We start from the raw sequence: 24,424 nt of genomic DNA on the forward strand, positions 1-24,424 counted from the left end.
TACATTCCAAATTCTCCTTACCCAATTCTTCATGTCTGAGTGCTGTTCCAAATGCACCCACCACCAGAATATGGACATCAAAGAATCGCTAAGGGGTGCCTGAGTGGCTCGGTCAATTGAGCATCTGACTCTTTGAGTTCAGCTCAGGTCACGATTCCAGGGTCATGAGATCGAGCCCCATGTCAGGCTCCATGCTGAGCATGGAGCCTTCTTAAGATTCTCTCTCTCTCCCTCTACCCCTCTCCCCCGCTCATGCTCACTCTCTCTAAAATTTAAAAAAAAAAAAAAAAAAAGAAAAAAAAAAAAATCGCCAAGCTTCAGATGCAGCAGTTATGGTCCTGGCTCCACCCTGGTGGTTAATAGGCCTCAGGCAATGAAAAGAAAGGACCCCAACTCAGGGAGAAAGCACTTGAGGGTGCAGCACATTTGACAATGAAACAAAACTCCAGGATTAAACATGATATTCAGAGTGGTCTTCCAGGACTCAGAATAACAAAGTTTAACTTAGAATTCTTTCACTGACACACAGACTCTCCAGGCCTCAAGTTCTACATCTTTAAAATGGACTTCACTTTGCTTTCTTCATTGAATTTTCTCTTTTTCCTCATTTATTTATATATATAGATAGATGAATGGGATGGATGAGAGTCAGGGAGGAATAAGTTAATAGTTAAACATGCTGTAGACATACGGAGCAGTTTATGCATAATACGAAAAATTTTATAGATGGAACTATAAAGTAAAAGGGAGAGAAACTGTGAGCAAAGACAAGGTCTGGTCATGAGTGGCCTTGTAAGCAATGCTAAGGAAATTGCATGCAATCCATTTTAAGCAGTGGAGTCAAATGAGATTAGATTCATATTTGAGAAATACAACTGTGGCTACAATATGGAGCAGAGGTTATAGGGGCAGCAACTAGAGACAAATTAGGAAAACTTTTACCATAATTGAAGCACTGAGATGATGGTGGCCTGGACTACAGTGGAAAGAATGGGAATAGGAAGTGAATATCCTCTCCTAAGAGATTCAGAAGGTACATTGTGAAACCTATTACTGTCCTATTTTCACTGAATTCTCTGCTTTTTCTCTTCCTGGAGGGAGAATTTCCTTTAGCCATCCAACATCTGTCCCTTCTGAGAACGGGCTGGCTGCCTGATCCAGGGGGAGACTGGCTCCTGGACCACAATCACAATACAGTAACCACAGAGCTAGGGGCTACCGGTTTCTAGCCCAAGTTCCCATGGGCTAGGAAAGAAGGTAGGTCAGCAGCTGTCACTAAATAACCAGAAGAATGGAGCATTTCATATTAAAATGTAGTACTTACCACTCTATTTGAAAATAGTGTCTCTACAGGAGCACCTGGATGCTCAGTCAGTTAAGCATCTGACTCTTGATCTCAGCTCAGGTCTTGATTTCAGACTCATGAGTTCAATCTCCACCCCACCCCACCCCCCACACTGGGCTCTGTGCTGGGTGTGAATCCTACTTTAAAAAAAAAAAGTGTCTCTACACTGCAGAGAGGGAGAGGAAGCTCATTTCATTCTTCAGTAAATCCAAATATGCTGTTTTTGGGTGCCACAACTCATCTTGAAAAACTAGGAAATGACTTTCCAACCCACAAAAAAACTACCAGAACTAATAAATGAGTTCACTGGGGTTACAGATTACAAAATCAATATGCAAAAGAAACAGTTGGGCTCCCAGTTCAATCCCATCACCCACCCTGAGTAGGTAGACCATAAAACTGGAGGTTTTGTTTTGTTTTGTTCTTCTTCTGAATATAGTGAACCAGAAAGACTCTGAACTGGAAGACACAAGATGCAGCTAAAGACAAAAAAGAATAAGTGAAAGTCTACATATGGTCAGTGAGACTCCAACCCCTCTTCTCATGTTTAACTGCAACTAGATCTATACTCTCTAGTTAGGAGACTAGAAAATTCTTCCCTGAAGAATCTGATATAAAAGAAAGGACCTAAAGATACTGATACTCAGTGGTCTCTAAAAAAATCCCTACCAGATCACCATGTGGTAAATCTCAATAGTCAGTAAGCCCCCAACCAAGCACAGAAAGCTTCTAGTCAGGTTTTTTATGTCCTAATATTAAGTATAAATGATCTAATAGAATAAAGTTAGAAGTTTAGAAGAAACATCAAATTCTCATTAATATCCTCACAGAGATAGGAGAAGATAATGCATTCTTGAAACAATAACAGGCTATTATAAAGAAAATAAATTTTAAGCAACACTGTCCAACAGAATTTTCTGTGATGATGGAAATGCTCTATATCTGCACCATCTAATATGGTAGCCACTAGTCACATTTGGCCATAGAGCACTTGAGATGTAGCTAATACAACTAAGAACTGACTTTTACTTATATTTCATTTTCATTCACATAGCACATGTGACTACCATATAAACAGCATAGATTTGGAAAATTAAACACAACTCTTGGATATTTAAAATGTGATAGCAGGGCACTTGGGCAGCTCAGGTTGTTGAGGTTCTGGCTCTTGACTTTGGCTCAGGTCATGATCTCACAGTTCCTGAGATGAAGCCCTGTGTCGGGCTCTGCAGGACAGTGTGGAGCCTGCTTGGGATTCTCTCTCTCTGCACCCCCACCCAACTTATGATCTCTGTCTCTCTCAAAATAATAAATAAAAACATTTTTAAAAAACAAAATACAATATGATACCCAAAATGAAAATTTCAATCGTTATATTAGAAGATAAAGTTGGTCAGGCACTGTCCTAAGTGCTTTATAACATATTAACTCATCCAAAACATTAAGTGATAGGAAATAGGAAAGGAAAGAAAAGAAAATTAGATCAATCCAGGAGATCCAATATCCAAATAATAAGAGTTCCCAAAAAAGGGGGGGGGGGGTGGGCAGTGGAAAGGAAGAAAAGAAATTATCAAAGAAAAATTCAAGATAATTTGCCAATGAAAGATATGTTTCCAGAATGAAAAGGCCCACTGAGTGCCAGCACAATGGATATAAAAAGACCTACTCCAAGCACATTTTTATGAAACTTCAGAATACCAGGACAGAGAAAAGATACCAAAAACTTCCAGAGAGAAATAACAGTCACATATAATGGATCACAAATCAGAGGAGCATTGGATTTAACAGCAATACTGGGGGCTAGAAGACAATAAAGGAATGCCTTCAAAATTCTGAGGAAAAAGCATTTCTAACCTGTAATTTTATATCCAGGTAAATAATCATGTAAGTTTAAGAGTACACAGAGGCACTTTGAGACATCCAAACTCTCAAAACAAGCAAACAAACAAACAAACAAACAAACCTCATGCACCATGTCTCAAGGAGCCACTGAAGGAAGTGTTCCAGAAAGACCAGGAAGCAAATCATCAAAGAGAAAGACACAGAATCCAGGAAACAGAGCTTCCAACTCAGGAAAGGATGATGATTCCCAAGAATAACAGTGAAGAAAGATCTCAGAAAAACAGGTGTGTCACAGGGCTAGACAGTCAGCAGAGTCCATCAGAGCAGGACAGCAATACCAAAACAGATGTCTCCAAAAGAAGGAACTGGGAGAATATCTCATGTATAAGAACTACCCGAAAGATTCACATTCATGGCAGAGTTTGAAATGAATTAGTCATTACTACACAGAGTACCAATCAAACAGAAAACAAGAAAAATATAAACTCCAGGAAAAACAAAAGTTGTCCAAGAAAATAAATGGATTCATAACATACATGGTACACAGCTCAACTGTGAATCAGAGTTGCATTCTCATAACAATGTAAATGCTCAGGGGCTTAGTGAGTTAAGTGTCTGACTTCAGCTCAGGTCATGAACTCACTGTTCATGAGTTCAAGCCCCACATCGGGCTTTCTGCTGTCAGAAAGCAGCCTGGGAGCAGAGCTCCTTCAGAATGGAGCCTGCTTCTGATCCTCTGTCTCCCTCTCTCCCTGCCCCTCCCCCCTCTCAAAAATAAATAAGCATTAAAAAAATAATGTAAATGCTCAATGTTGATCTACCTCCTCCCCAAAATGTTAAAACTAAACTGTGTATACTGGAGGATAGAGACTATGGGCGGTAAAGGAAATGAATGAGATGAATTAAGAAGTAAAGGAACCACAAAAACTCAAAATGGATGAAAGACCTAAATATAAGATAGGAAGCCATCAAAATCCTTGAGGAGAAAGCAGGCAAAATCTGCTTCGATCTTGGCTGCAGCAACTTCTTATTCAACACATCTCCAGATGCAAGGGAAACAAAAGCAAAAATGAATATTGGGACTTCATCAAAATAAAAAGCTTCTACACAGCAAAGGAAACAATCGGCAAAACTAAAAGGCAACTGACAGAATGGGAGAAGATATCTGCAAACGACATGTCAGATAAAGGGTTAGTATCCAAAATCTATAAAGAACTTATCAAACTCAACACCCAAAAAACAAATAATCCAGTGAAGAAATGGGCAAAAGACATGAATAGACACTTCTCCAAAGAAGACATCCAGATGGCCAACCGACACATGAAAAAATGCTCATCACTCATCATCAGGGAAATACAAACCAAAACCACAATGAGATACCACCTTACACCTGTCAGAATGGCTAACATTAACAACTCAGGCAACAACAGATGTTGGCGAGGATGCCCAGAAAGAGGATCTCTTTTGCATTGTTGGTGGGAATGCAAGCTGGTGTAGCCACTTTGGAAAACAGTATGGAGGTTCCTCAAAAAATTAAAAACAGAACTACTCTACGACCCAGCAATTTCACTACTAGGTATTTATCCAAGGGATACAGGTAAAATGTTTCAAAGGGGAACATGCACCCCAATGTTTACAGGAGCACTATCAACAATAGCCAAAGTATGGAAAGAGTCCAAATGTCCATCAATGGATGAATGGATAAAGAAGAAGTGGTACACACACACACACACACACACACACACACACACACACACAATGGAGTATTACTCGGCAATCAAAAAGAATGAAATCTTGCCATTTGCAACTATGTGGATGGAATTAGAGGGTATTATGCTAAGCTAAATTAGTCAGAGAAAGACACATATCATATGACTTCACTCATATGAGGACTCTAAGACCCAGAACAGATGAACACAAGGGAAGGGAAGCAAAAATAATATAAAAACAGGGAGGGGGACAAAACATAAGAGACTCTTAAATATGGAGAACAAACAGAGGGTTACTGGAGGGGTTATGGGAGGGCAAATGGGCTAAATGGGCTAAAAGGGGCATTAAAGAATCTACTCCTAAAATCATTGTTGCACTCGCTAACTAACTTGGATGTAAATTTTTTAAAAAGTAATATAAAAAAAAAAAGAAGTGAAGGAAAACCTTCAAAGAACTTAGAGTGGTTACCACTTGAGAAGCAGGGCAGAGGATTGCCCTTTTATGAAATAAGCCATGAGGTTTTAACTTTTCATCACTTTGAAAATAAATCTGTTTCATTTTAAAGGAGGTCCCAAATTATCTACAAGATTAATAATCAATCCAGGAAAGAGAATGAATAAACTGTGTTTTTGCAGTAGCTTCAGGGAGTTTATGTTGTGTGCATTTTCAACACCAATTATTTGAGAACTTAGCATATCGAAGAGCCTCAGATGGATCATATCCAATAGCAAACATTAAATAATCCAGCCTAACTTTCAAAAACTGTGAGTACGAATATAAATCCCTTCAATCTTTGGCAGTATGTAAATATACATATTGTTTGACTCAGGAATTCCACTTTTAGGAAGATCAGTAGAGGCGCAGAAAGGCAAAGAATGTTCTTAGAAATATATTTATAAAGGCAAAAAAAAAAAGAAAAATACAGTTTTCCATCAGTAAGTGAATGGCTGAACAAATTATGATGCATTAATAACTATGAAATATATAGTGTTTGACAAAATAGACCTATATGCAGTGACATAACAGGATCTCCAAGATATACTGTTAAAGGAAAAAGATGTCACAAAACAATATGTATAATATAAACTTATTTATGTCAAGGGAAAACAGGAACGTTAACAAAATGTATGACTGAGTGTGTGTGTTTGTATAAATGAATAAAAAAAAATGCCCTGGAGATACCACACTGTTGAAAGTGTGCCTCCTCCATTCTACCAACCTGCAAAGAGGCCTCTTTTCCTATTCTATGTCATATACTCCACATCCAGTGTCTCAATGCATCTTTACAAAAATCGCTGTAATATAATTTTGCCCAGGTGAAAACCTAGTCAGAAATTGATCTTCAGGGCCTTAAAGATAAGGTTGGGCTCAAAATGGAAAGTAAGGGGCTAACATTTGTTACATTCATAGTTGGGCACTACTAAGCACATTACATCTTGGTCAATCAAGTAATATTTTACATATTACTGTAATAATATTTTAACAGAAGAGTGTTCAGATTGAAAAGCGTAGTTTGTCTATGTTCCTACGGCTAATCAAAGGCAGAGATGGAACTCAAAGCCCAATTTTCTCACTACGGCCTAGTGTAGGGATCTACATGATGATGGATTTACCTGCAGCAGGAAACTTACCCTTAGTTGCGTGGACACAGCTTTCCTACCTGCCCCAACCTTTCCAGGCTAAGCAAACCTACTGAGCCAAAATTGGACCCAGCTCCTTAACTTAGAACCTAGAGCAGCAACCTAACCACAGAGTCATTTATATTTCCCTCAGAATTGCAAAAACCTCTCCTATGGTTATGGCAGACATCGCCAGTGATCAGCACACTTCTCCACAGAACTTAGATGAGGCGTCAGAATTCCCTACAACTTAGTGCCCCAGGCAGCCACCACCATCAATCCAATTTACGTGGAAGTGAATCGTCTCTGAATAGAGATGTTCACTGGAAGCTCAGGAAGAGAATGTTAAAATGAAATGATGCTTATGTTTAAAAGGAGTGTTGGGGGCGCCTGGGTGGCGCAGTCGGTTAAGCGTCCGACTTCAGCCAGGTCACGATCTCGCGGTCCGGGAGTTCGAGCCCCGCGTCAGGCTCTGGGCTGATGGCTCGGAGCCTGGAGCCTGTTTCCGATTCTGTGTCTCCCTCTCTCTCTCTGCCCCTCGCCCGTTCATGCTCTGTCTCTCTCTGTCCCAAAAATAAATAAACGTTGAAAAAAAAAAATTAAAAAAAAAAAAAATAAATAAATAAAAGGAGTGTTGGCATCAGTGTGTTAGGCCACCCTAACCTCCATGACTGACAAGGTCAAAGGCATGCACGTTGTACCTACTTTCCATGCTCTTCACCTACAACCTAATTTCAGACCTTAACACCTAATTTCAAGTTCACTAACCTTTCTTTCTCCCCCTGCCTGCACCTGTCTGATCCAGTAACTCAGCTTTCCTCCCATCCCTGCCTACCAAAAACCTCCCCTTCACCTACAGAATAACAATCTTTAGGTTGGTATTGAAGACCTTTCTTGATCAGGGTACTTTGCCAGCCTTCTCTTTCACCTCTCCTCAATGGGTACCCCCATCATTCCATTTCACTCCATTCCATTTTCTTTCCCTCTTCCCTCCCACTCCTCCCTGGGCTGCCTTTGCCAAGATGGGACATACCTTCCTGATCACCTCAGAACCTACAGTCCTTCCCTGCAGGCTCTCTGCCCACGCCACCCAACAACACCTCTCAACTCTCTGTGCTTGCCCTCCATAGCATCAACTGACATCGGGGACAGAAAATTAAACTTGCATTTAGCTCTTCCCTGGAATGGACGAAGCCTGATCCTCAATAAAATGGGCATGAGGATGAACTTACTTACCCACCACCTATCTAACAGATGGCAGTTTTATCTAACAAATGAGAAAGCAGGGAAACAAAACAAAACGTGGGTACTCGCTATTGGGCATCCCTAACAAATCCCTCATCTCTGCTTCTCTCCTTCCAAGAGCTGGCCCCGCCTGGGTTGCTTTCCAGAGCCCAGAGCGTTGGTCTGGAGGATGGAGAAGGAGCCTCTGGCCGACCCCTCTCGCCTTTTACGCAAGCTGAGCAGCTGGGATGAGAACACCGGCCGAGCACGGACGGGTAGAGAAGGGGGCTTCCAGGGGTCGTGGCCGCACCTCCTGAGGTGGGGTGGGCTGCCCCACAGACCTGAGTCACCGCTGACATCTTCAGAGCCAGCCCTGCGAGGAAGACCTTTCCAGCGCCGCCTTCTCCTGCTGGGCAGGAGGGCGCCATGGCGGCGCTCAGCGTAGGCGAAGGCGGCGAAAGCGTCACACCAGGCCGAGCTGTCCACCTTCCTGGTGGTGGTCGCGGCTGGCACCTCACGCGAACGCATCCCCGCCCGGGACCCCAGCGAGCACCGCGTGGGGTGGGCCTCGAGAGGCCCGGGGTGCCGGCGCGGGGATGGCGAGGCCTAGTGACCCCAGGAACGCAACCTCGGAGGCCTCCAGGCCCTCGCCGCAGACTCCGCCCACTGACACGAGACCCAGAGCGCAAGCGCCGGGCTCACGCAGAGGGCGCATGCTCCAGGAATGTTCCCACCCGTGGGCCCTCCTTCCTGTAGGTCCAAGGCCTCTGCGGGAACTCTCCTCTCCTTCCTCAGGCGTGGAGCTGCCTCGCCCCACCCCCTCCCTTCTTGGGTTCAGGTTCAGCATCTGAGTCCTTCTCTGGCTCAAGGGAAATGGTTTCAAAGTTCCACTTGGGCCCCATCTTGAAATCCATGTCAACGCCAGTCACTTCCCCTTGGTTACTAAGATCTGTTGATTTTATCGCGGAAGATGTCTTGAGGCCATCCCCTCTCCTCCATTTCTGCCGCTACTACACCAATGAATGACACCATCGCCACCACCGTCATCCTCTCTTGTCCCTATTGGAGTGAACTCACCAATTGTTCTCTGCTTCAGAATCCTTGTGCTTCTGTTTCCACACCACCTCCCCTGGGATTCTGCCCTACTGCCAAAAAAAAAAAAAATTTTTTTTTTTCAAAATACAGATGTTCACTGAGTTCATGATCTCCTTGGGAGAACCTTTCCTCATCACCTTGATGGTAAAATGAAAATGTTATAAATATAGTATACCAGGTCCCGCCTGCATTCCTGCCTCTTCTCCCATGACTTGCTCTCCAGTCATTCTACACTGAAGGTCCTCAGTGCTTCCTCGCCATTTCTGTCACTTTCCATGCACTTTCCCACAACATTTGATACAAGCTGGGTTCCCTAAGAAGCAGAGAGATTAGCATGTAGGAGGTATATTAGTGAATGCTCCAAGTTCATCAAGTGTGGAAGAGAAAAGAAAGAAGCAGCACCGGGCAGAAGGAGAAGTCCAGCTGCATTGGAATCTTGACAGAACTGCAGCCAACAATTCAGGGAGTTGAGAAGAGGGAATGGTCTTTCAAAGCTACCCAAAGCTGGGGTGTGAGCACCAGACTTATCCCCATGTCTCTCTCAGTCATTGGAAACGCGGGGCATGACCTTGGGCAAGGTGGCTCTCTCAGCTAAGGCAATTCCCAAAGGACACTGACAGCTGAGGACTGTCTGCCATGTCACTAAAGTAATAATTTATTATTTTGAGTAAAAATGTGCTTACTGATGACTATGGCATCCAGTCTAAAGGCAGGGAGAGTAAAGTCCATAATGACGGGCTCAACCACAATTCCAGGTCCTTCTTCATGAAAGGACTTTATGCCAATCTCCACACTCTACAGATGGGGAAACTGAGGCCCCGAGTCTCAGATCATCAGTTACCACAATGACACAGTCTTGTAATAAATGGCTAATATTTGAATGTTTGTATTAGTTTGTACCAGATAGTTTATATGCCTTATCCAATTAACTACTCATGAAAATTCTATAAGGCATCTACCATTATTGTCATCATTTGACATATATGGAAACAGGCTTAGGGCAGCTGGCCAAGTAGCTTGTCTGAGACTACCCAGCTATTACGTGGTGGCTCTAGGATTCAAACCTAAGTCACTCTGATTCTAGAGCCCATAACTAGTAACCACTAAGAAGTACTTTTTCTTAGGCAGCAAACCATCATTGTGGCCATTGTGAGATACCAAGGAATAGGAGTGTGTGTGTGTTTGTGTGTGTGTTGCTGTTATTTCTAAGAATGGACCCAACATTACCACGTGAAGCCCACATTTATTTTGTGTTTTCAGGGTAAGAGGATAAGCAAATGTGCTTCTAGATAGAAAATAGGCTTCAAGCATAAATCAGAGAATACAGAAGTAATTTTCAGCTTCTGTGTCCCTTTAATGCCAGTTTCTCTCACCCTGGGGGGCTTGCTCCTTTCCATTGCTCTCTACTATCGCTCCAATAGAATCCTCAGTTCCAGCCAAGAAAGGTAGAGGGCTTTCAGCAAATCTGGAGGGCTCTCCTCCTACCCTCCCCAAACTCCCAGGTCTGAAGGGGAGCAGCATGTCCAGCGAGGTGGTCCCAGTTGGGTTTATTAAAAACCATCCCTCAGACCTGAGGAATCACCAAATTCTATCCCTCTTTCCTTTCCTCCTTCATCAAAATGAAACCCATCCCAGTAAAAAGACTCTGAAATGTAAAGATTTCCCAATGTAGACATGGTGTTGTTACAATGGTATGATGTGATCCAAGAAACTCCAAATTGTGTCAGAACATGTGGATTAATTTGTTTAACAAACATTCCTTGTATTCCCACCAAACAGCAGGCCCTGGGCCAGATGCTGGAGGTTGCAGTGTTTTGAGAACTTGCCATTTAGTACAGTTCTCAAATGTTAGTGTGGAAATCACTTGGGAAACTTATTAATAATGTACATTCCTGAGCCCCACTCCCATAGTTTCTGACTCATATGGGGGGGGGGGGCTGAAGTACAGGAATCTGCATTTTAACCGGTCTCCAGGTGATTCAGAAGCAGGTGGTCTTCTGTTGTTTCTTGAGAAACGCTGACTTAGTAGACCTTAAGTTCTGATCGGATGTTTGACTCAAGTCACTTAGACTCAGCACCACAGGGGATTGGAAGAAATACATGATTTCTAATTCTGTCCAGAAGCCTTGGAGAGACTTCCTGGAAGGTTTTCTGTGCAATTAGCAGGGCACCAAGATGACACCATTTCTTTTCAAACAGGAGAAAAACATTGTATCATCCTGTGGCCTAAGAGGAGAAGTTGGAAGAATATCACTGAAACAATTCAAGAAGTGTGTGTGTGTGTGTGTGTGTGTGTGTGTGTGTGTGCCCACGTGTGTAAAGATTCATCAACTGTATGCTTAAGCTTTGTGTACTTTACCATATAGATGTTTACCATACGAATGTTAGATCGTAAAGAAGTTTTTTGGTTTTATTTTGTTTGTTTTTTTTACAGAAGTATGAGGTAGAGATGGTAAGGTGTTTAAATTTTTTTTTTCAACGTTTATTTATTTTTGGGACAGAGAGAGACAGAGCATGAACGGGGGAGGGGCAGAGAGAGAGGGAGACACAGAATCGGAAACAGGCTCCAGGCTCCGAGCCATCAGCCCAGAGCCTGACGCGGTGCTCGAACTCACGGACCGCGAGATCGTGACCTGGCTGAAGTCGGACGCCCAACCGACTGCGCCACCCAGGCGCCCCGGTAAGGTGTTTAAAGATGTCACTCTGGAGAGGAGTAGGGGCAGGAGTTGGATACCCGCAAGAAAGAAAACAGGAAGAAGGGAAAAATTCAAACCTCTTGATGCAGGCACCAAGTAAATCCTTAGCAGCCGGTGTAGCAAAAAAGAGGGCTGGAAATGGGAGTCCACAGATGTGGGTGTAAACAGGCTAAAGAATTCAGGTACCATGAGCCAGACACTTTGGGCACAAAAGGAAAGTATGAAGGAATAAAAGAAGGGAAGAGAAGAAAGAAGGGAAGGAGGGAAGGAGGAAGGCAGGGGGAGGGGGGCGGGCAGAAGAAAAGAAGGAGAAAAAAAAAAAGCAGGAAGAAGAGGGTCCTGGCCGTGTGGGGAGCTTATAGTCTTGTGGCTCTGACAAGGGCCATAGCCTCCAGCAAGAGTCATTTTACTGCTCCAAGCCTCATGTGGCTCTTTTTTTTTTTATTTTTTTATTTTTTTAATGTTTATTTATTTCTGAGACAGAGCATGAGCAGGGGAGAGGCAGAGAGAGAGGGAGACACAGAATCAGAAGCAGGCTCCAGACTCTGAGCTGCCAGCACAGAGCCCAACGTGGGGCTCGAACTCACAAACCGTGAGCTCATGACCTGAGCCGAAGTCAGTCTCTCAACCGACTGCGCCACCCAGGCGCCCCTCATGTGGCTCTTTAAAATGAGGCTGGCACTCTGCAAGTAAGGAGTAATACAGACGGTATATGTGAAAGGCTATTTGTCAACTATAAAGGGCTGCTAAATGCTATTTATTATGACTACACTCTGCTCTGGGCCAGGCCAGCTGCAAGTATGGATCTGAGCCTGTGTCCCAGCTCAACTCCCCAAGTGACTTCCCACGTCTTCCCCGCACCTGACCACCAAAGTCACAGGAGTTTGGTGAGAGGTTTTTTTCTTTTTCTTTTTCTTTTTTGCTCTGAGCTAACTTGGACATTGCTTTGTCCAAGGCCTGTGCATGAGATTCCTTTCAGCTCCCCCAACTCCAGCTGTTCTCCTTGACCTCCAGGAGCCCCTTCCACCTTCTCCCAGGCAGGGCCAGCTGTTGTCACAGAGGCCACCTGCCTCCTCCCTGGCCTGTGAGTCACTAGAGGGAGGACAGAGGCCTCACCAGAGCCCTCCAGGGACCCAGGCAGCTTGCTGGAGGCCCTTGGGGAAGGAGGGGGAACAAGACAGGCACTAAAATTAAATGAATTGTCTATAAACGTTTTTTAATTAAAATTGTGATTCATGTTCTATGCAGAAGAGTCTCGTTAAGAACAATTGCACTCCCTGAGTGGCAGGAGAAGAGCTCAGCAGCTCTTCCCAAAGCCAGGGAGGGAAGGGAGGTGAGAGCAGAGAAACGGGGTAGGCAGCTCTTTCCCCTTTTTAGGGATAAGGAAGTGAAAAGAGAAAGGAGGAAAAGCTTCTAAGGGATCTGCTTGGTGACTCCCCAGGCTGATGCTCCTGGGGGAGGGGGCTAAGCTTGGTGGGGACCCTGAAGCTAGGATTTTGTGTTTTCTTTTGTTCCATAAATGTATGCCACCTTCTCGCTCTCTTCTCCGCCTTCACTGGCCCCAAACCACCAGCCAGGAAACTGCATCAGAGCCACCCATGCCTTGGTCCTGGGGCCACCAGGAGAAGGCACAGGAATTGGGGAGAGAGAGAGACAGAGAGAGAGAATGAATGTGAGTGAGAAGCAGAGAGACAGAGAGCGACTGGGGAGAAGCAATGGAAGAAAGGAGAAACAAGGGGACGGAGACCCAGAGCAGCAGGGGAGAGAGACCCTTAGAGGGACAGAAGGGAGAAAGCAGGTTCCAGCTGAAGAAAATAAGACAGGGAGGGGAGGAGCCCAGAGGTAGCAAGCCAAGGGGTGTGCAGCGACTTCCAGAAACAAAAGTAGACTGTCTGGGGGCGGTGGCTGCTCTCAGGAAAACAACCAACTCACCGCAAAGGCCCTAAACCACGCAGAGTTCCAACCTACACTCAGCTTATGAACTCAGCCGATCACACTGTGCCGCCGCCTCATTTCGGGTGCTTCAAACTTGCAGTTCGGGCACAGTACCCTCGTGAGGGTTCGAGGGGCCTGGCCTGTGCAGGTGCCCCAAGGGAACTGCGGGCCCCGCATCACCCTGGTGCCCGGGCACCAGGAAGAGGGAGCTAGGACCGATAAGCCTGCGCCCCGGGGGCCTCATGCTTTAGGAAAGTGTCTAGATGTATCCTCCTCAACCCCTGCGTTCTCTCTGCACCGTCTACATCCGCTCACCACCGCGTATATACTGGGGTGGGGTGGGGGAAGAGGTCTGTGCAGGAATTAATATCTTTTCCATTCTCTTGCTCCTTCAAGTTTCTCTTAGCGGCCGAGAGACTCTAAATCAGAAGAAAGGAAAATCGTAACTGTTCCGGGCCCTGTGATTGCATGAATCCAAAATACTGCCGGTCAGCTTGGAGATGTGGCTGGAAAACTCTAGAAACTGGGAATGTTAGGAGGCAGGAACTTTAGGGTGTCGGGACACAAGTTCCTAAATAAACCCAGAAACACCACGTGGGGAGAATGGGGGCGGGGGGCAGGGCCTGAAGGTCTAACCTATTGGGAGGGAGAGAGAGTGAGACCCACTCAAAGAAGTGAAACAACATTTTAGCCAGGCGGCTGTTGTCTCTAGGGACCAAAGTCTGCCCCAAACCTCCTCTCAGGAGCTCATGGCAGGTACTGGCTTCAGGGCCTGGAGCTCTGGGGCTGCCTGCCACCCTCCGCCCCAGGAGTCCCCAGGCCACCGAGCCATGTCATTTGCTGGGTCTCTCTTCCTTTTTTTTTTCTTCTTCTTTTTTGATTTGTTTTTTTATCCTTCAAACACAAGACAAAAATACACCTCATTTATCATCTTAGATATATATATTTCACTCTCACCACATAAATACAAAACATCCAAATATCCAAAACATTCAGAACAAAGTTAGTAGCCAGGATTCAGTGACACCTACCCATGTTTGAATCGTTCATTATTTTCTTCACTAGTTCCTAAAAGAAAAAAAAAGAGGGGTGGGGGAGCTTCCGACGTAAATAATTTACAATAAAATTACTATTTTAAAAAATGCTCTGCGCTCGCTTCGGATGAAGAAATACATTCTAGACGCTGCGGCACCTCGCCGTCTAGGTCTGTAGTTTTGGTTAAAATGCGGGTGGCCGTAGCTGCGGGGACGGAGGTTTGTGGCTCCGGTAAGGGATGAGGCTGTGACGGTGTCGCGGTCCGGGTTTCTGACTTGGGACCGTGGAAACCTGGGGGGGTGGGGGTGGGGGGGAGGGGTGTGGGGAGGGAAGCCTTTCCTATCTGAGCAGGTAGCTGATCTGAATACCGAGACTACCACACTGGAGGCCCGGTAGCCCCGCTGTCCCCGTCTCCGTCCCTGACACCTGGTCCTCCAAGAAGAGCTCTGAAATCCAGTCGTTTCCTGCGTGCTGGAAGGGCTTCCTGAATCCGGGAGTGGGGAAGAGGACGCAAAGGGCATCGATTCGTCTCCAAGCCCAGCAATTCTGCCTGCGCGTCGTCGGGGAGACGCTGGCGAGAAGAGCCCGGCAGCCGCCCTTCCCTCGCTCCCGGAGCGGGGAGCTGTCGTCCGTCGCCGCGAACAGCCTCGGAGAAAAGATTCTGAATTGTCTTTCACTAGCGGCGTTGGCTTTTCTTTGCTTTTTTCCTTTTAAGTTCCCGTTTAAAGTCATAACACCCAGAACTTGAATTTTGCATTGCCCCGCGGAGCGTTCTCTATTGTGGATTTTCGTAAGCCGTCCAAACTGGATTGTTACAGGAGTATTTAAAAACTGGTTTCGCTTCATCTGGTTTTATATGGTAGTTATACTCTGGCTTTATTGCTGATCCGATCAAATGTATCACCGCCGTTGCCCACCGTGACGTTTGGTGTATCTCCTGAGGTCGGGGGTGGTTGTGATTGTTGCTTCTCTAGAGGTGTTGGGGGTGGGGGGGTGGGGAATCGGCAAGATTTGTCCAGCCAGAAAGCTGCGTGTGCATCGGCTCTCCCAAGCAGTCCATAAAGTGGGGCTCAGGGGCTCCCCAAAGCCCTGGTTTCTCCGGCAAGAGGGAGGAACGTCTTCCTTTTTGCTCTAACGAAACCTACCGGCTTTTTCAGCCCCAGGGCTCTGCGCGCAGCTTTCCTCTTTCAATATTCCTAAGAATGATCACCGGCAGCAGCGGCCCGGCCCGATCTAGAGCAGGTGGCCTGTGCTTTGACTTAGAACCAGTCTTTTCTTTCCAGGGCCTGGCATAGGTTGGGGCATCAGTTGGCTAATTCGGGCATTCCCCCCCCCCCCCAATTCTTTGGATTCTCCTGGATTCAGAAGGAAGTTGGGGGGAGGAGAGGAGGACGGAGGGAAGGTAGAAAAAAAGTAGCCCAAAATAAGATTGGTAGCAGAGACTAATGGGGAAGGAGAGCTGTCAGAGGCCTGGTGGGAGCGGGAAGCCCAGCCCAGGAGCCTCGGGCGCCGAATACGCGAGTCCATAAATATCACCACAATAGATACTATAAATATAAATACAGGCAAACACGTAAAATCAGTCCAGCGCTTTTTTCTCGGCCCCTTCTTTATTGTTGGTCCGGGAGTAAGGCTCGAAGGCCGAGGAGCTCAGGTATCGGGCGGAGAGTTCTTGCAAATTCCCTGCCAGCGAACCGGCCATTGTCAACGGAGCGGAGGACAGGCGGCTGGCGACGGAGCCGAGCAGCGAGGGTACGGGTAGGCTGAAGAGGCCGTGGCCGGCAGCCGGCGCGCCCGCATGCAGTCCCCCTGGCCCAGCGGGCCCGGGGCCCGGAGCGCCGCCCACGGCCGGCGGGTGCGGGGACGCGGCGCCGGTGGGACCCGGGGCGGCGGCCGCGGCGGCGGCGGCGGCGGCCGAGCCCGCCGCGGCGCCGGCGCCCAGGGCCGGCAGGCTGGGCCCGCGTAGCGCCGAGCCGAGCGCGCCGGTGGCGCAGGGCGGCAGCAGCGCGGGTAGGCCGGGCGGCGACAGCAGGCGGCCCTGCTCCAGCAGCCGCAGCACGCTGCACGTGGCGGCCGTCTCCGACACCACCGAGCGCAGCTCCGAGTCCTTGCCCTGGTCTTTCTTCTGCTTCGTGCGCCGGTTCTGGAACCAGACCTTCACCTGGGCGCAGGGGCGCAGGGAGGGCGGGAGAGAGGGGCAGGGGGAGACCGGCGTCAAGGGGGGCGGGCTCCCAGGACGCGAGGGCTCCGTGAAGGTCCCTTTCCCAGCCCCAGCCCCAGCCCCAGCCCCAGCCCAGCCCCGGTCCCAGCCCCACCTCGCAGCAGGAGAGGTTGCTGGCTGGGGAGCTCCCTGGGCCACCAAGAGTTGGACACAGCTGCACTAGGCTGGGCTTCCGGGTCGTGGAAGCGGGCCTAGGCTGTCAGAGATTATAAGTAAAGTATTAAAGATGTCCGTGATCCTAACTCCAAGGAAGACCAGAAAGAATTTCACCGGGCTGCCTAGCTACCTGCATGCAGCCAGACGGGGATCATCCTGGCTTGTGAGCTCACATTTCCAGGAGAGGGGTGAGGCCTGAAGGCTGCTGTGTGGGAAGTAGGGGGTGGGTGAGGAGGAGTGTTGCTCTGTTTTGCTGGACCCAGGCCCTTGGCCCAACCAAATTTAGCCTCTGCCGCATTAGTACTGTCCAAGGCTTCAGGAGGCTGTTACTTGCTTACTGGGGTCAGACCTGGCCATTAACTAGCAGCAAGCTGGGAAGGTGGCTGTAGAAGGAATAATTTGTGCAGGATGGACTTTATAGGCCAAGCTATCTCCACCTCCTCTCTCTGCCTCTGGATTGGAGGCTCTGAGTGATACTCTTAATTTATCACCTGTTCTCCAACATGAACTTTGGAATCATGGGAGGAAGTCAGGAGGCTGGGGTGAACCAAATTCTCTCCGCCAACCTCCCTCTCACTTTCTCATCTCGCTCTGCCCCCTCCTCGGGCCTACCTGGTGGCCCAGAATGGAGTTTAGCAGCTATATGGAAAGGTCTAGATTTTGCAAACCTAAGAGGGGTGGTAGCAGAGAAAACAGGAAAAAGCTATCATGCCAACTCAAACTCAAAAAGAACATTCAAGATGATCTGTCTTCAGTTCTCAGCTTTCTGCCCAGATCCCAGACCTAAAATGCTCCTTACCTGCTTTAGGGCTGGGCACAGGGAAAGAGACTGGCCCTCAGAAAGGAGTCTCCCTTACCTAGGCCAAGCTGATGCCATGCCCTCACCAGGCCCCAAAGCTCTCCGGCCCTGAAAAGTCCAGGGTCCAGAGTCTATGTGACTAACTCCAATAACGTCATGTGGATTTTACCTAAAGGAAAAGACCTAAAGTGTAGTTGGCAGTGATGGCTCCCAGGGCCCCAGATCTGCCCCTGATCCCATATATCATTGTCACAGAAGACAGGGCCTCCTAGGTGCCCAGTGGGTGCCCAAGGCTGGGAATGGGTCCAGACTTAAGGGGCAGGGCGGCCTGCCTGCACAGGCAAATCTCAGGCATGTGTGCCTTTGCAATCTAGTTGTCACCCTCAGCACCCAGGTGCCTTTGGCCCCAGCCCCATGCTTGCAGAACAGCCCTGGGTGTTGAATAAGCCTGGGGTCCCCAAAGAGGGTGATGCCTGGAAATCTGACCAAAATGGCATGGCCAAGACAGGGACAAACATTGGTTCCTTGTGGAGCAGAAGAGGCAAGCAGGTTATTCTCAAGACTGTGATCTAAAAAGAATTCCAAAGGACAACAGTTGGGGCCTCCTGGGCTAGGCCAAGGAGGGCAGAGTGTAGGCCCTGGAAGACGTGAGGGTGTAGAGGGAAAGGAATGGTTTATGGAAGGGAAGGAATCCTGAGGTCTTTCACTCCATCCAATCTGCCTCCCCTGGGCATCTCTGTCCAGAGCCAGGCTGGGTACCCGGGAGGAGCCAGTTATAGAGATGGGGAGGCAGGCTTGTGCAGAACTGTGCACGGCCTGGCCACCCGGTACCTGGGTCTCGGAGAGGTTAAGCTGCCGGGCGAGCTCGGTCCTCTCTCGGCCCACCACGTACTGGCAGCGCTGGAACTCCATCTCCAGCCGGTACAGCTGCTCCGCCGTGAAGGACGTGCGCGTCCTCTTGGGCCGGTCCAGGTCCAGGCCCTTGGGCAGGATGATCTCTCGGATGGAACCCTTGGCATCTGAGGAGGGGGAGATGTCAGCCACCGGAACCCTCCCGTCTCCCTCCACCTCCCTGGCCGGAGCTGGCTTGAGGACACGCCGCCAGCTGCCTGCAGTCTGGGGTGGGGGATGGGGGTGGAGGGCTGCGGTCACAGCCGGGGAGCAAAGACACTGTGCGTTTTGGGGAGCTAGGGGGCTAACTCCACACCTATGACGAGAGGCGGAACCAGACTTGGCCTTTATAGAGGCCTCTAGACATGGGAGGGAAAAAAAAAAAATGCCAGATCAGCTGATGATCCTTCAGGCCTGGGAGCCTCGGCTGCGCGGTCTGGGTCCCCTTGTAGCCTGAGGGTCTCCAAACTGACCAGGCCGGGGCCCACCGTCCCCAGCTCTGGGGCGCGTAGACCGGCTCGTCTCCCGCTGCCCCAGCGCCCCAGCCCGGGGTTTCCTTCTCTCCTGAGCCGGGGCGGCGGAAGGAGGGGGGACCCGGTCTGGGCCGCCGGGGCCTGGCTATCTGCTGGCGGGGGCGGCGCGGGGCCGGGGCCGGGCCTCACCACCGCCGCCCCCCTAGCCGAGCGCAAAACGCGCAGCACAGCGGGGCCGAGTGGAGCACCGAGGCGACATCCGTGGCCCGGCGACCCAGCTCAGCCGCTTCTCCCGGCGGCGGCGGCGAGTCTCAAGCGCGGCGCCGGGGCCCTCGGCCCAGCGCGCCAACTAGCCCGGCAGTAGCCGGCGTTCGGCAGCTGCTCTCCGGCTCCCGCACTACCCTTGGGTGCACTCGGCCCGCCAGGGCGCAGGAGCCCGTAGGCAGGCTCGCGGCAGGTCCTCTGGCTCGCACAGCGCGCACTAGTCCTCCATAGTGTCCTGCTCCCTCTCCCCCGCCGGAGGCCGCAGCCCGGAGCCCCGGCCGGTCCGCGCAGCCCCTAGGCTCCCCAGCAGCCCAGGAGGCGGGGCCCCTCGGGACTCGGAGGGTCGAGGCTGCAGGAGAGTGCGCGCCCCGGGTGCGAGTGCCCAGCGGCCAGCCAGACCGCGGGTGGGGGTGGGGGTGGGGGGGAGAAAGGCCAGTAACTTTCTCCGAGTTCGCAGCCGACACCTCCTCCCCGCGGGCCTGCGTCTGGAGCCGCGCGCAGCTCGGGCCCCCGAGTCCTCCCCCAAAGCACACGCGCCCTGCATCCCGACCCCATTCCTACCTCGGACCAGGATCCGGCGGCAGTAATCCGGGTCGGCAGTCGAATTGGATTTACTTTTGTTACAATCTTCCGCGGCGCCCGACGCGGAGAAGGCGCCCTGCGACTCCTTGAGGAAAGCGGCGGGGAGGCTCCCCTCCGCACCCTTGCTCTCCCGGCTCTCCTTGTGCGCGTTCTTCGAGACCCGGGCAGCCTCTGCGTCCGAGTGGCACCGAACGTCCATTTTGTCTGGTTTCCCGAACATGGGGGAAAAAAAAAAGAAAAAAGAAAGAAAAGAAAAAGGAAGGAAAAAAAAAAAGAAAGAAAAGAAAGAAAAAAACAACAACAACAACAAAAAAAGGAGGCGCCGCGGGCACAAAACCCTACAAAGGAGCTCCTGCGCCCAGCCCAGAGAGAGGCAAGCGGCAAGAATGAATGTCCCCGCGGGGCGGCTGCGGCGACCGCGGGCGGGTCAGCGGCGACCGGCGAGTGGCGCGCTCGCGGAGAGGCGGCGGGTCTGATCCAGGATCCCGATGGAGCCGCGGCGAGGCCGCCTCGTCAGCGTCCGCGTCCTCTGAGCACGTCCAGTGTCCCCAGCCTGGCGATCAGGTAGCAAGCAGAGCGACTCCGAAATGCTGCGGCTCCCGCCTGTGGCTGAGACGGCGACTTCTACTTGTCCGACACCCGCGGGGACGTGCACTCGCTGTTGCAATTGATTACGGGTAATTTCGCAGCCCCCACGTTTCGGTTACCTCATGAATACACTAAATTGTTTGGATAATATATCAGATCGTAATGGATGGTTTCTGTCCTTGTCCCCAATCAAGTAGGGGTTTAGCCAGTGAATAAACGGAAATGACTGGTCTTGCTTTCAGGAAACACACAATCAAAGACCCACACTTCCAGAAAAACTTTTGACAAGATTCATCCTGAATTGTTAGTACCATTAGCAGGCATTATTAACTTTCCCTTTGCCTTTGACCCTCCTGCTCACATACTGGCTAGAGGGGTTTTCTGCACACTCGACAGATAGAGCTGAATGAGGGAGGAGGGGGGGGAGGGAAAGAGAAACCAACAAAAACCCTCGCACACCCTGCTGCAGAAGAAAGAGGTTGCCTCTAGGGGGAAAGGGGGGGGGGGAGTAAAAGTTTTCCCGAAAAGTGTCTCCCCCGAACTCTAAAAGCCAAGCTTTCGTCCCAAATAACTCCTCCTTAACACACCTCGACGCTGACAGCCATCTTAAACGGCCACCTCTCTTCATTTAGTGTTCCCGTTGGATTTTTTCACGCTTGCACCTCCGGTCAGCCCTGAGGCAGCCCATTCAAAGGGCAGCTTTGTACTCAGAGTCCAGCAGGAGAGAGGGGGGGGAGAGGGAGAGAGCCGAGAAAATCTCAACTGTGAGATCTGCTTCAAAAAAAAAAAAAAAAAAAAAAGTTTTCCCCTAGCTATTTCATTGTCTCTGCTACAATATCTTTGAGAAAAGCAACAGCCAGTAATCCAATAAGAGCATTGATTAGGCTACAATGATTCAATTCAAGCGCATGGCCTTGTGCAAGGAGCATGCTCCAGCCCTTCTCGTCACCTTGCCGGGGCAGAAGCCCTCTCCACGCCGCTCTCCCCATTCATTCCTTTATGGGAAATGCCGAGCAAAAGGAGTGAAAGATGGCAATTATCTAATTGGACTATTAACAAACAGTCCTCTGAGTGCGGCGGTCTGGCGTGGCTCCTGGGCGGGGGAAGGGCCGTGTTCCCTGCCCTCATTCACAAAGAGTGCAGGGGCCGGGGAGGAAAGGGGGTTTTTTAAAGGGAGTGGGGTGGCGGGGGGGTTGGGAGGGGGGCGAGAGGAGAGGTGGGAGGTTTGGCTGAGAATTTTTCCACACAATTCCCAGAATGGGGGCGGAGGCGGGCGGGGAAGAGGAGGGGGCTGGGGGCGGGGGTGTCGGGCGAGAGGGTGGGAGAGAAGGAGGGAGAGGGGGGTGCGAGCGTGTGCGGTTTGCTCCGAGGGGCTCCCGCCCGCCCGCCGCCCGGCGCGCTCCGCCCGCCCCGCTCGACCCCGTGGAACGTCCGCGAGTGGGAGGGGCCTCTGAGCGGGGTCCTTCGCCCCTTCCCCTCCCCCTCGGGCCCATCGGAGGACCCAAGCTCGGTCCGGTTCCGGAAGCCACCTCTGGCCGTGGAGGCAGACCTTGGGCTTCTACTTTATTTGAGTGTGTGTGTGTGTGTGTGTGTGTGTGTGTGTGTGTGTGTGTGTGTGTGTGTGTGTGTGTGTGTGTGTGTGTGGAGAGAGAGAGAGAGAGAGAGAGAGAGAGAGAGAGAGAGAGAGGTTGTCCTGAGCCACTCTCCGCAGGGAGGCGGGTCTCCCGGGGCCCGACAGACGGCTGGCCTGTCAGTCCTCTCGAGCTGTCGGCAGCTGGGCCTCCGGATGGACCGTGCCTTTGATTCCGCGCTCTGCCGGGTGGTTCGGTGGGGCCGGGTAGCTGGAGAGCGAGAGCGGGACGTGTCCTTGCAGCCGCCCTGGCCTAAAGATGTAGAGTGGGATGGAGACAAAATCCAGCAAACTCTCCAGTTACCTCCCGCCAGGCGCAAACGCCGGGTGGGCGCCCCGAGGCCGCGAGGGCTCCGCTCCCCGGCCCCTCCTGCGGGCGAAAGGCGCTGTCGCCGCCGGGTCTTGGCTCCCCTTACCGCGTAGCCAGTGCAGGGCCCTGGGATTCGGGTCCTCCCGAAGGGGATCCGGGCGGTGGATGGGGCCCGCCTTTCCCTGTAGAGCTCGGCCAGAGGCAGTTCCCGGGGCCTCCTTAGGTGAGGAGACGATGGGGTCCCAAATCCCGGCCTGTGGCCCTTTCCTGTCATACCCTCAGACAGCTGGCCCGGGCCCCTTCCCAACCTCCCCGGGTCCCTTGCGCAGCAGGATTTGCCGCCCGCCTCGAGAGATCTGGAGGCCGTGGAAAGTCCCAGACCCAAGCCTTGGCCCCAGTGGGGCCACCTTGGTGGGGAGGGGGGTGTGTGGCTCCGGGTCCCTCATCGCTCCCAGCTGAGCCGCCTCCTCCTTTCTGCCAAAGCTACTGAGGCCCGTGAAACCCGCGCTGATACCTGCAGGGTCGGGTCAGAGGCCCAGAAAAAAGTCTTTTAAAATACAAATACTCAGTCCACCGCCTCTTCTGTTAGGTGGAGAAGGGGAACCGGCCAGGGAGCGAACTGCCGCCCTTAGAAAAGTCCAGCGCGGTGGGCGGCGGTGGCCCAGGGAGGTCCGCAGCTGTATATCCGGCACTGGAGGATACACCAAGGTAAGGCCGAATCCCAAATAAGAATTTGAAGTTGGGCATCAGAGACACTTGCCCCCCCTCCCTTCCGGAGAATAACAGTGGCACATTTTGTTCTAAGTGGGAACTGTTTATTGAGCAGTCACGTAGGGGTGCGTGAACTCATTTAATTTTCTTAACCCCTCCATCAGGAAGGTTAATCATATCCCAGTTTTATAGATAAAAAAAAAAAACAAAGGCTCAGAGAGGTTCCCTAACTTGCCCCAGTCACACAGCTGGCAAGTGCAGAATTTGAACTCCAAGGTATTTACACTCTTCTTGAGCAACCCTGCAGGGCTTTGCCCTTTTTATTCCTGCTTTGAGTTTTTGGAATCTCCGGGTGCTCATGGCAGGTATCCAAGGTACAGAGCAATGACCTTAAGGTCAATCCCAGGAATCGTGATGACCAAGCATCAGTTTTTATGGATTTTATCAGAACAACATGAAATGCAAATGGAAACATGAACTTCTCGTTTGTGATAATGCTATTTATTTCTAGCCATGAGCATTTCTTAGGAGTCTATCACCGCCCCCCACCCCCACCCCTACATCAGCTGCCCCGGAGTGAATAAAGTAGTTTCCTGGGTCCAAAACTACTGAATGAATATCTGAGAGCTGTGTCCAGGAATGCGCATTTTTAGCTGCCTCGCAGGGGATCTTTCCACAAATTAAGGTGGGAGAACTGCACCTTTTCTTTCTTTTTTAATGTTTATTTATTTCTGAGAGAGAGAGAGAGAGAGAGACAGAGAGAGAGAACAAGCAGGGGAGGGGCAGACAGAGAGGGAGACAGAGGACCCGAAGCAGGTTCTGCCCTGACAGCAGAGAGCCCGATGTGGGACTCAAACCCACAAACCGTGAGATCATGACCTGACCTGAAGTCTGATGCTTAACCGACTGAGCCACCCAGGCACCCCAAGAACTGCATCTTTTAAAGTTGGGTAAAGTTGGGGGGCTCTGCTAAGTTTCATGAGAGCTGGGACGTATTTCCCCCCCACTTACTGGAAATGCAAAGGCTTATTGGAGAAGGGAAGAAATTGGGGTATTATGGGAACACACCTAGTTTAATTGAGCAGCCATTTACCAAGAGTCTAGAGGTGTCAGGACCAGGGCTGGATCCAGGATGGGAGCTGAAGCATCTGGGTCTCTTTACAGCTTCACGTGCAAACCCTTTACGGAGAGAACTCATGGGCCCCAGCTCCTCGTGGCTTGGGGTTGACAGCACAAGCGATGCCTCTCTATGTTCTGAGACCTTGAAGTGACCAAATTCAATAAAGAAACATTCAACC

General features: G+C 50.2%; 1 protein-coding gene across 1 annotated transcript; it reads right to left on the reverse strand.

The window, feature by feature from the left end:
- Window positions 1-14,818: 14,818 nt before the first annotated feature.
- VAX1 (ventral anterior homeobox 1) lies at window positions 14,819-20,122 on the reverse strand. The gene is made up of 3 exons (XM_086681315.1): window positions 19,867-20,122; window positions 18,509-18,696; window positions 14,819-16,662 (listed from the first exon to the last, which is right to left on the reverse strand). The coding sequence occupies exons 1-3, from the start codon at window positions 20,105-20,107 to the stop codon at window positions 16,081-16,083; spliced, it is 1,011 nt and encodes a 336-aa protein (XP_086537441.1). The 5' UTR covers window positions 20,108-20,122; the 3' UTR covers window positions 14,819-16,080.
- Window positions 20,123-24,424: the final 4,302 nt, after the last annotated feature.

The sequence above is a fragment of the Puma concolor genome, chromosome D2, assembly GCF_028749965.1.
Source record: "Puma concolor isolate L17-30 chromosome D2, mPumCon1.1.hap2, whole genome shotgun sequence".
Taxonomy (NCBI): domain Eukaryota; kingdom Metazoa; phylum Chordata; class Mammalia; order Carnivora; family Felidae; genus Puma; species Puma concolor.

Coding starts and splice junctions, on each gene's coding strand:
- VAX1 (XM_086681315.1), bottom strand. CDS start 20,107: ATGTTCGGGAAACCAGACAAAATGGACGTTCGGTGCCACTCGGACGCA. Junction 18,697..19,866: donor CCGCCGGATCCTGGTCCGAG/GTAGGAATGGGG, acceptor CCCCCTCCTCAG/ATGCCAAGGGTTCCATCCGA. Junction 16,663..18,508: donor TTAACCTCTCCGAGACCCAG/GTACCGGGTGGC, acceptor CCCTGCGCCCAG/GTGAAGGTCTGGTTCCAGAA.